The sequence below is a fragment of the Numida meleagris genome, chromosome 1 (genome assembly GCF_002078875.1).
Source record: "Numida meleagris isolate 19003 breed g44 Domestic line chromosome 1, NumMel1.0, whole genome shotgun sequence".
Taxonomy (NCBI): domain Eukaryota; kingdom Metazoa; phylum Chordata; class Aves; order Galliformes; family Numididae; genus Numida; species Numida meleagris.
The window spans coordinates 23,112,902-23,123,745 of record NC_034409.1 but is presented as its reverse complement, the minus strand read 5'-3'; the positions used below and the strand labels follow the sequence as shown (position 1 = coordinate 23,123,745).

Genomic DNA, 10,844 nt, shown 5'->3' with positions numbered 1-10,844 from the left:
CCCCGCACCCCGCACCCAACACCAGCTGAGCCCGCCCGCGGCGTGTGGGCGGCCGCGGGGCGCGGCGCGGAGCCGTTCTCCCCGAGAGGTGCAGCTCCGCGCGGGCGGCGGCTGAGGCAGACGGACGGAGCGGCGGGCGGGAGGAGGAACGGGACGATTTGGACATGCTCATTCTAGGGCGCTGGGTTGCCTGCATCCAGCTCGTCTGTATCCTCCGAGCGGGTGAGTGATGTTCCCATGGACCGAGCTCTGCCTTTCCCACCAACTTTTCTCCCCCGGCTCCGGCGCCGTTCTCCCCCTCCGATCCCTTTCACTGAGAGCGATGAGCGGCTGCTCGACCCCGAGGAAACGCGCTGTCGCCCTCGGGTGGGACGGTCCCCTGCCCTTCCGCCACCTCCGCGGCGCCCCGGCCCCAGCGCCGCGCGGGTCCCAAGGGTCCGGGGGCGGCGGGAGCCCCGCGGGCGGCACTGGCACCGAGCGGCGTCCCTGCGGCCCCGGGGGTCGGGAAATGGGGCTCTCGCCTCTTGCGTGTTTGTAAGGGAACCAGGGATGGGGGCAACGTTTCAGTCCCCTGCCCCCCCGAAAAAAGACTTGTTCTCCGAGAGCTGGCTACGTCAGTGATTGCCCTAAAACGAGAGGGAGCTGCTGCCGTGAAAAACAAAATATTCAGCCGTTCACGTGGGGCGCAGATTTCGCACAGAATATGGATTCATATAGATTTCAGTAGGACTCCTTACATAACCAAATGAATTTTCAGCTCATTGATATCTGTGCGACTGGAGTGCATGATGGCAATCGTACTCTGCTACTCACTGCTACTACAGCAGCGCGAGGTGGTTGGCGCTGCCACAAGCGCTGTCTTAAATACTTAAATACTTCGCCGTATAAATATTAGGAGCCTGAGCGATGGGGTTTGTATTGTACCGAATGTTCTTTTGGACTTTCTAAGCTTCTGTCAAGTAGATCACTAGGAAATACGAGCTGTTTGCTTGCGTTCAAGTATGAGGAACTTGGGAGCCCCAGCCCGTCCTGTCCGTGCCCGCCTCTACAATAGGGCTCTCGTGGTGGAGCACGCACTAACCTACATTTCCACCCAATAGGTGGTGCTGCTTCTGAAACCGTGGAGCTCTGTAACAAAGATCGGGGTGAGGTGACAGTGACAGCAGCTCTGTACCGAGCTCTGCTCGTTGGCAGGGGCTGCTTTTTGGAAATATTCTCACCCTCTGTCCGAAAGCCCAGTGGAAAACTGTAGATGTGATAAATGTAGCTGGCCTTTAATTACAGTGCACGATCCTTGCGTTAGTAGCATTTTAATGTCACTTTTAAACTTACTTATTTCTAAAAGTAGAGTAATTGATCTGAAATACTTCTCTCAGGCTGGCTGGGCAAAGAATGCCTTATATAAAAACTTTTCAGCAGTTTTCATGCCATCTTTACGTGTTAAAGCCTCCTAAAATCAGATGGACTCTCAGAACTGTTCTGGGGACAAAAGTTCGTGTGTGTGAGGAGAGGGGTTTGAAAAGGTGTGAGTGTGGAGCAGCGTGCCATGCTGTGATCGCAATGTAATACAACAAGGTTGCCTTCTGGAGACTGATCTTCACATCCATGTGACCTTACTGCGTGGTAAGCACTGCAGAACACAGAGGCAACTTTCTGATGAAACTTCTGTTTTGTTAATTTCATCTCGTGTCTCTTCAGAGATAAGTTGGTTTTGTGCAGGGCACTATTCGAATACTTTTTGCACGTGTGGATGTTACGGTCATGGGTTGGAAAGGTCTGTCAGCATGGGAAAGCACAGTTCCTTCCTCACACCGGAGCTGTGGTACAGGTGCAGCTGCTGGCTTTTGCCTCTCTACACTCTGGTTTTCAAACCTGGCCTGAAGGGGACACCCTTTCTGGGTGTGAAGGGTGTTCTGATCTCAGTGGCTGCTCATTGGGAAGGCTGGCGAGCCCTGCTGCTCGGTGGGAGCAGCCTGCGCAGGTTATTAGACGGAGTTAGGCAGATTTCATATGAACACATTCCTCCTTGAGTGTCTCTCCTTAACTAAACATGCTCTCATCTGATAGTATTAGTTCATTGGTTTAAACATTTTATTAGAATGCTGACACTGTTCCCTTCTGTTTTCTCATTAAAAAATAAAATAGGCGGTTGCATATTACTACTGTGTGGCTCCTTAGCCTTGGTAAGAGAGGGGAGCCGAGCTGGACAGGCTGGCTCTCACCACTGGGTATCTCTGGTACACACACAGGAACCAAGGCGCTGGGACTGGGACATTGCTGAGGAGCATGGCAGTCTCCTGTGCTTCCTGGAGGCTACGCTGGAGCTCGGCAGCGCATCAGTCTAGATCCCAGCCTCACTGGCTTTTAGTTCCAAAAAAAGCTGCTCAGTTTTCAGCCGGTCATGCGGAGCCGCACAGAGGGTTCTTTCCGGTGAATCTGCTGGGGAGTTTTGCTGTTGCCTCTGGGAGGTTCAGCAAGGAAACCTCAGTCTCACATCAGTTTAGAAAAGACAAAAAGGTCAAATCAACCACGCTGACGAGCCCCTTTGGAGCACGCTGAGGCAAAACGCTCCTTTGGGAATGACAGGGCGGTGATGGTTCGTTCTCTGCGTTACCGAAGAAATGCTTGGGGGCTTGGTTCTAAGATTCTAATAACCCCACTGAGATATGAATAGCACCTTCCTCCACAGCGCTGCCAGAGCCAAGTGCTGATGTAATTGTGTACGGGGCAGGGTATTATCCGGGTATTCTCGGTAAGTGCCATTCAGCTGAGTTCAATGGAACTACTTGTGGAATAAGATGCTATTCAGCCACAAGTAAGGGCACGTGAGAAATGTGCGTGATTGTTCATGGACTGCACTATGTACTTAGAAAAGAGACTTCCTATGAAGTTCCTTCTGTGCCTAAAATTAAAGAAAAACAGCTCTGCAGACAATTCACTTCTTTTTCACATTTTCATTTTAAATGAGAAATACATGAATCTGTAATTACATCTATTCAGCATATTTTTTCAGGCTGAATATAGCCTTTGGAATTCTGCCCTCGCTTACTGATGTGCTCCATATAACCTTCTTAAAGTCAGTGGGGTATGCCCTTTTTGCAGCTTTTGTCTCACTGTGCTGAAGGGGAAATATTTGGTGTCTCTTCAGTAAGTCGGCTATTTATGAATTTGTGTAGGCAAGAAAATGTCAATGGAAAAAGGAACATGTTTTAACAAATTATAATTGTGGCTAAATTTGAATCAAAGAGATGTAAATATTTAGGCAAGACCTAAAAAATATTCCCTGACCTCAGTGGGAAAATATATGGGGAATTTTACCAAATAAAGCAAAAAGTCTCTCCAAAAGTAGCTCATTTACACCTTATTACTATCACTATGTGACCTCAGCCATCATTTTGCCTTTCAAAAGGCAGCTAATTAAACTCTGTGACTTGTTTAATTAGTTGTGTATCACTTTATTTTTTCAGTCTCTGGAGAAGAATCTCTCTCTTTCAGTTTGTTTCTGCCATTCCAGTAGCATGGCTTTATTCACACAGAAGCAGTAACATTTCTCTAAATATTCTATTATTTTATTAGAGAACTGACATCAGGACTGTATTTCCAAGCTAGCAGACGGCATGTATCTCACTACCAACAAGAAAAGCAACTCCTCTGCTCTTTATTGGATGGCCCCAACTAATAAGAAGAATCTGGAGGAGAGCGTTAACTTAGATTTCTAAGTCCAGTCACACTTTCTGTTCATTCTTATGAACACACGTGTAGGCTCAGTAATCCCGTAAACTGTCAAAGGAATATGGGATCAGAGCCTTCTTAATAGCTCTAGCTTTCTTTTTTTTCTTGACAGTACTTTTGTTGGCCAGGTAATTGGCATAATTCAAACTCAATTATAGCGGAGTAATACTACTGAATATTACTTTTAATGCTTTAGCGTATTTTAAGATGACACTTGCCTGTGGATGATGATACATAGCTCTTATGGAGAAATTCAGTTTTACCATATGTAAAACATAAGGGCTATAACAAAAAAAAGAATTTTAAGACTGCTTAAGCATTCACTTTAACCATCTATATTTTCTGCATTTTTGTACCATTGAGATTGATATATGCTAAAACCTAAATATACAGAATGGATTTGTTTTGAGGTTCAAATACTGGCAAGTGTGAGAAGTGGTGCAGAAATTAGTGACGTTTAAAGAATTAACATCACCGTAACTCACACTAGTCTATGGAGCATATCGGAAATAAAGCTGTATATGAATAATATGTAAAGCTGAATAATATATAAAGTTGCTTTATATGAATTTCTAGAGGGAACCTAAATAATATAGATAAAATCACCATGACAATTTGAAATTATTCTAGATATAATCTGGATTACAAATCACAATGGCAATTTGTGAATGCAGGCGCCGCTTCTGAAGGAAGGCAATTTCCTTCATCGTCTCTGCTCATCATTTAAGTGGTCACTTCCCACTATGAGTTCTCTCATTAGGAATTTAAGGGTGAACAGATTCTGTTCTTTCACCAGCAATTTCAATTCCTCTTCAAACGTGGAGACCTTCTCAGTATTCCCTGTAGGGCTGGGAAGTCTGCAGCAGTTCCGGAGCCCCTGTCTCCCATTTAACAGTGCAATTCTTACAGCTTCATGAACCATTTACGTGGCTTTCCTGTATGAGACATCCTTTGGCTATTCAATAAGCTTCTTTTCCCATAAAGACAAAAGTTACCTTTTTTGAATACACATCAAGGCTTCTGCACTAGAAAGATAAATCAACAGGAAGAAAAGAACTTACAGTATTAAATAAATGTGTTAAATGAAAGATGAGAAATTTTTCAAAGTGGTTGGGACTGTAAATGAAACTTGGCTCCAGCAGGTTCTTGAAGAACTGCTGGCAGTGATGTACTTTTGTAGGAAGGTATGGTCCAGGTTGCTTGCTGAATACAAGTTACTGATGTTGGTCAGTTCAATCTTGACTCTCAAGTGGAAATTAGTGATTCAGTGGAGATTTTAGAAATGAAATAGGCATATATGTATATAAAAGAGAGAGAGACAGGTGACTCGTTGAAGAGCAGACTTCAAAGCATTATGAATTGTTCTAGCTGAGACATGCTTCTCATAAGTTCCTGTTGCTGCCTTCTTCTGCACTGTGCTTGGACTTAGGCATTCTTGTTCTCAGAGAAGATCTCAGGTATGTTTCCAGCTACTCAGCAATTTACATCAGCTGTCCTAGGGCAAGCCAGTTACTCATTATTGCACTCAGCTGCCCAGCTCACCTGAAGGCAGTGAAGGCTCGGGAACCTACAGGTGCCTGACAGCAGGGTGCTTCATCCTACTTCATCTGGGCTTTTGCCTAAGTCAGGTCTCCTCAATCCATAGCTTACACTGCAGCTTTAGATTCAGCGGCTAAAAGGTGGGCTAGATGTGGCTTGGCTACCTGGCATATGGCAAGCAATATTCTCCAGATTTTTATGGCATTCTGTCAGACATGCAAAATACTGATTTTTTAAAATGTTTCTTTAAGGTATGTTTTACATACACAAACACTTCCAGAAGTATTTACCAACTGCTTCCATTCTATTGTCATTCCATTCATTGTTATAAAATCATGAAATGGCTCAGGTGGGAAGGGACCTTAAAGCCCACCCAGTCCCACCCATTGCTACAGGTAGGGTTGCCACCAACCTGCTCAGGCTGCTCAGGGCCCCATCCAACCTGGCACTGAGCATTTGCAGGGATGGGGCACCCATAGCTTCTCTGGGCAGCCTATGCCAGTGCATCACCACCCTCGCGGTAAAGAATTTTTTCCTAACATCTCACCTAAGCCTCCTATCCTGTCTTAAGATGTATGTATATTTATAAGGGGATGGAAAACCCCATTAACAAGTGCAGCTCCTGAGATGTTCTAAAGGGCTTCTACTTTTCAAAGGCAGGTTTTCAAAGTACAAGCCCACAGACATATGAGTGTCAAGTGGTAGCTAAGAATTTTTATGAAGTTATTGGGACTGCTCACTTGACTAGTGAGAGATTTCGGTAAGAGTTTTCAAGGGTGCTGCATCTGTTTGCACACTAGCTCTGAATTCTAACCTTCACTACCAAAAGATTTCTGCTACGTACTAGATTACCTGATGAGTGAAATATAAAGCAGGTAGCATTCAAAGATATACCTGTTTTTACGTGCTTATTTATCTCTGTGCTGAGGTAGGATAACAGCAATGAAGACTTCATTAAATAATAACAGAAAGGATGAAATAAAAGATATCTAGGGTATTTTCACTGCATTAAAAAAAATACAAGTTTGCTTTTCAAAGTGCTGTTAATAAGATAAATGCAAAAGATAAGTGAAATCAAAGGTATCTTAAGAAAAAAAGAGAAAAAAAAAAAAAGATGTGTTTGTGTATGTGCCATAAGAAAATTTCCTAGGAAATCATGTGTTCTTTGATTGGGGCATGTTTTCTATTTTTTGTTGTTGTTTTAGAAGCCATTCATGCCAAATTCAAATTTTTCCTGATGTAAATGGAGGTATTTAGAGATTTCATTGACAATTAGACTGGTTTGTATCATAATTCTTCAAAAAATACTGAAATATACCACTATTGCTCAGTTCTGTCAGCGTCTTGGGAAGTAAAAATTTGTAGTGCTCTACAGGGGCAGCTTCTGTAGAAGACACGAAAAGCTTTTTGAAAGCTAAAGCCAGGATTTTGAGGGGAAATTAAGCCATGAAAATTTTAAAAAAAGATGTGAATCTATTCTGGCTTTGCGTGCTAAACTCCGTGATTTCAGCAGAAGTTCCCCTAAACAGCTGCTTCCTTTGACTAAACAGCTAACAATCAGAGAAACAGCTGGCTTTGTACAAGTGACCTGATGTTACTCCAGGCAATTTGTCTTCTAGCTCCATCCCCAAACTGACCAACTGTGTTTTGCCTGTTTGGAGCCATTTGAAAAAACACATTTTATTCCAAGTGTATGTTCCTTGTTTCTGTAATTTCCTTTTGCAGCTCTTACTCTGACAGGTGCGTGTAGGTGTGTTAATTAACAAATCTGACAGGCTGTGGAATTCCCCCTGCAGCCCGCTGGAGTGTGCTGTTGGGTGTGTGGGGCATTTCGTGGTGCCCTCAGCACGCAACCCATCATCTGCACTGAGATTGGGATAGTCCTGTATGATCTGTCCCTATCTCTCTCTTTGCAGTTCTCTTTGATTTTCAGACTGTATCTTTATAGTTCATTTATCTTGCAATGATAGCTTGTTGCGGAAAGTTCTCTTTCTTTCATACTCCTTAGATTTGTATCGCTGTAGGTATACAGATTGCAGCAGAATTACTTCTGGCTCATCTCAGCGGAACCGTGCGTGAATAAATCCTGGATGAGCATCAGGGAGAAAAAGGTACAGATGAACTATTTGAGTTACAGGATAGTGCTGACACAAAAACAAGTGGATACAAACTGGCACAGTGCAAATGTAAGCTGAAATCCAAAGGCGGCTCCTACCCATTAAAGCAATGATATTTTGAAAAGTCTTTCCACTGCAAAAAATAGAACCAAAAATCAATATATATATGTTTTTTAAGAATAGAGCTCCATGTATTTCCACAAGACTCTGCAGCTCCTGGAGTAGAACAGACCCACACTGGTGACCTCGGAGTCACTGTCAGTGAGCACCATCTTATGGTTTCAGCTGTGCTAGGGAGAGAAGTGAGCAGAGTTCCCCTGGCCATGTCAGCCAGCTGCCCACGCTGGAGCAGCAGCAAACAGCCTCCTTCACTCCGGGCAGACACATCTGTAAGCTGGGTGCTGGCACTGGGGACTCGCAACATCCCCAGTGCCACTCCGCATTTCAAATCGCACTCAGAATTAAAACATCAGTCTATCCAGAAAAAAATAAATGTCTAATATAAAATTGAGAGACTTTAAGATATACATTTAGGCTTGTATTAACACGTACTGTGGCTTGTTAACGTTTGCAATTTTTTGTACAACCACTAAACAAGAAAGCTATGCAAAATCTCTTATTGTGTGACTACAAGAGGTAGGCGTTAAATTAACATTTTGACTATTAGAGTATCTGAAAGAACCAGCCGTGTTCTCACTTTTTCACACTATCAGGCTAAAGGAAATTAAGGGGAAAGGAGATTCCTCAGTTGGCTGTGTCCTCCTGTTCTGCAGAGCCATCCACAAAACCCAGGCTGGCTCAGGCATCTGCAGAGAGAAGGAAAAGGAACTATAGCAGAAGTGGCATTTTACCATGAACATTCATAGTGTGTTGGCACAAGACATTGGCTTGGTTTTATGTCTTACTATTCTTTTCCTAATTCAAGATATCTGTCTCAGAACTGGGCTGTTTTTGTTTTTAAATTGTTGTTTGTTTGTTTCCAAATCAATCAGTGTAATGCAAACAGTGTGAATGGAAGGCTCCCAAAAAGTGGAAACTGTCATTGTAGCCTGGAAGGATATGGGCTTCCATGGGGAAGTTCAGAATGAGAATCATAGGCTGAAAAGCTTTATTGAACTACAGCGTGAGAAGATTAAATAAAGGATACGCTGGAAAATTCTGGTATTTTATAAATTTTTGGGATAGCAGGGTAGTGGTACAAACACAGGTTTGAAACAATGAAAACAGTCTCTCTATTTTCAGGGTTTTCTTACTGGGTTTCCAGCAACAAGATTGTTCTCAATTTCAGATCATTTTATTTCCTTGTCACATTTGACAGTGGATGAATGCTGAGCATATTCTCAGGCTCATTTGCCAATTTCTCTTTAATTCACTGTCTAATAAAATTTATGTCCTCTCTGACAGTCCAAAGGACTTTCTCCTCTCCACGCATTTCTACCAAATACAAATGTGGTTACATTTTAGCCTGCTAATGTAATGGTCCTCCTGGCTGTTTTTTCTACTACCCTCTAATGTGTATTTCCTGCTTATTGACACAATTCCTGATCTTTTTTTTTTTTTTTGGTCATGTGTTTTACATTATCTTCTACTTTCTCCCATTCTTTATTTGAGATGAAGAAAGAGGGGTGGTTGTTTTGTTGGTTTTTTTTTCTTTTTTTTGCTTACTGATTGAGCATCGGAGGAAAAAATGAACTAATCATTATAATATTTATTAGAATTAATGAAATAGGAAAAAAAATAATTTTCTTATTTTTATTTCTCTGTAAGTTGTACTTTCTACACTGATGTCTAATTGCTCAGTCAGAGGCTCAAGGTATCTCTTAAGAGAAAAAACAGTTTTATGTACAAATATATTTGAGCAGGGGTGAAGTCAGTATTGTATGCTATGGAATTCATTCAGGGATACTTAAAAGTACCCCACACTTGAAACTGTTTTTTTAAATCATTGGTGAAAAAGACACTGTCTGCTAGGTCTGAGTGTTTCTGAGTCTTTCCTGATTTGTGCCTTTGGCTGTGGGATCTGTATTGCAGAGAAATGTGTTTGCATGTAGTACTAGTCTTCACTGTCTGGATGGGAAGTCCCAGCCTTTTCGTGAGAGGTGGTAAGACTGTGACACACAATCTGCCAAAGATTTGTCTGAGTATCTGTACTCGTGGAGAGAGAGATGGCAGCAGGAATGGATATGTGCTGTTCATTAGGAATATACGTACATCCTAAATGCTCTGATCTGATTAGCTGTTGTGACTATTTATATGTTTGCAGTGGGGAAAAAAAAGATTCATCATATGAAAACAAATTGCAAATGTGTTTTAAAGCAAATTAAAAATGCCCTTATTGCCCTTCTAAGTGGAAGAAGACAGGTTCAGCTCAATCAGGTGAAGATAATGAGGCAGTGATGCACAATGGATAGTTTCAGGTTGCATGCAGTTGAGTGAAATAGAAAAAAAAGTATACGGAGCTATCAGAAAATGGTCTTGTTATCGGTAAGTAAGGTGATATCAAATCGTTTTTTTAATATGATCAACACAATGTGTTTGAATAAGACTAATCTGTGTTTTCAAGGAAAATAATGATTATAATTAACCATAATTATTGAAGTTTTTTGTGCATTAGTTTAAGTGAGTATACAAGACTATTTCTAAACATACAAAACCCCATTCCCATGAGATCTGTTGTCCACTTGAAAGCAGCAGAAAATCTGACCCACTCAGAGTGGCTTCAGGGTGATATTGAAGAATAGATTTGGTCACTGTGCAGTGGCACTTGGAGTGCTGGGCAGACATCCTGCTCATCATGTAAACGGCAGGCAGGAGGGTTTTAGGCACCTGAACTGGGGTTTGTAGCAGCCACCATATCCAGTCCTGGGACATGCAAGCCTGGCTGGGAATTGTTGACATGTTTTCTTTGTAGACTCATGGGTCAGCCCAGGTTGGATGGGGCCTTGAAATGTCATCAAGTCCAAGCTTTATATAGCTAGACCAGACAAAATGTATCTTGGAATTCAGAATTGATCTTACTACTCTTGAAATAAGCAGAAGATGTTGATAGTTTTCATAATCACATAATAGCACAACATTTACTGAAGAAATGGGAAATAGCAATCCTGAGCCATTCCTGTGCAAGGGGTTTGAGCCACAACTGCGGACAGCAGTGCTGCTGAGATGGCCACGGTGCTGATCTCCGCCCAGGCTGAAGATGGGAACAATAAAAAATCTGGAAGAGAAAACCTAACGATCCATCCTAGTGGGTAAGCTGGGTGTTTCTGCCAGCATTTCCAGGCACCAGACTAGATTTTCACCCTCCTTTCCTCACTGTGCCACCAGAGCCCTCCTCAGGAGCAGCAGCTGCTGCGTGTGCAAGCAGCACATCCCTGGTCTCCTGCTCCTGCTGTGGCTGTCCCACTCTTCCCCACATTCCCACACGCTGCTGTCTGTCTGTGGCTGTGTCTCTGTGCT

At 42.8% G+C, this 10,844-nt stretch overlaps 1 protein-coding gene across 6 annotated transcripts in view; it reads left to right on the top strand.

The window, feature by feature from the left end:
- Positions 1–10,844, top strand: part of PTPRZ1 (protein tyrosine phosphatase, receptor type Z1) — a gene marked incomplete at its 5' end in the record, with an annotated part of 129,356 nt that continues 118,512 nt past the window's right edge. For all 6 annotated transcript variants that reach the window (XM_021384818.1, XM_021384816.1, XM_021384815.1 and 3 more), the window contains 1 exon segment: positions 1–222. In XM_021384818.1, coding sequence (XP_021240493.1) covers positions 165–222 — 58 coding nt within the window.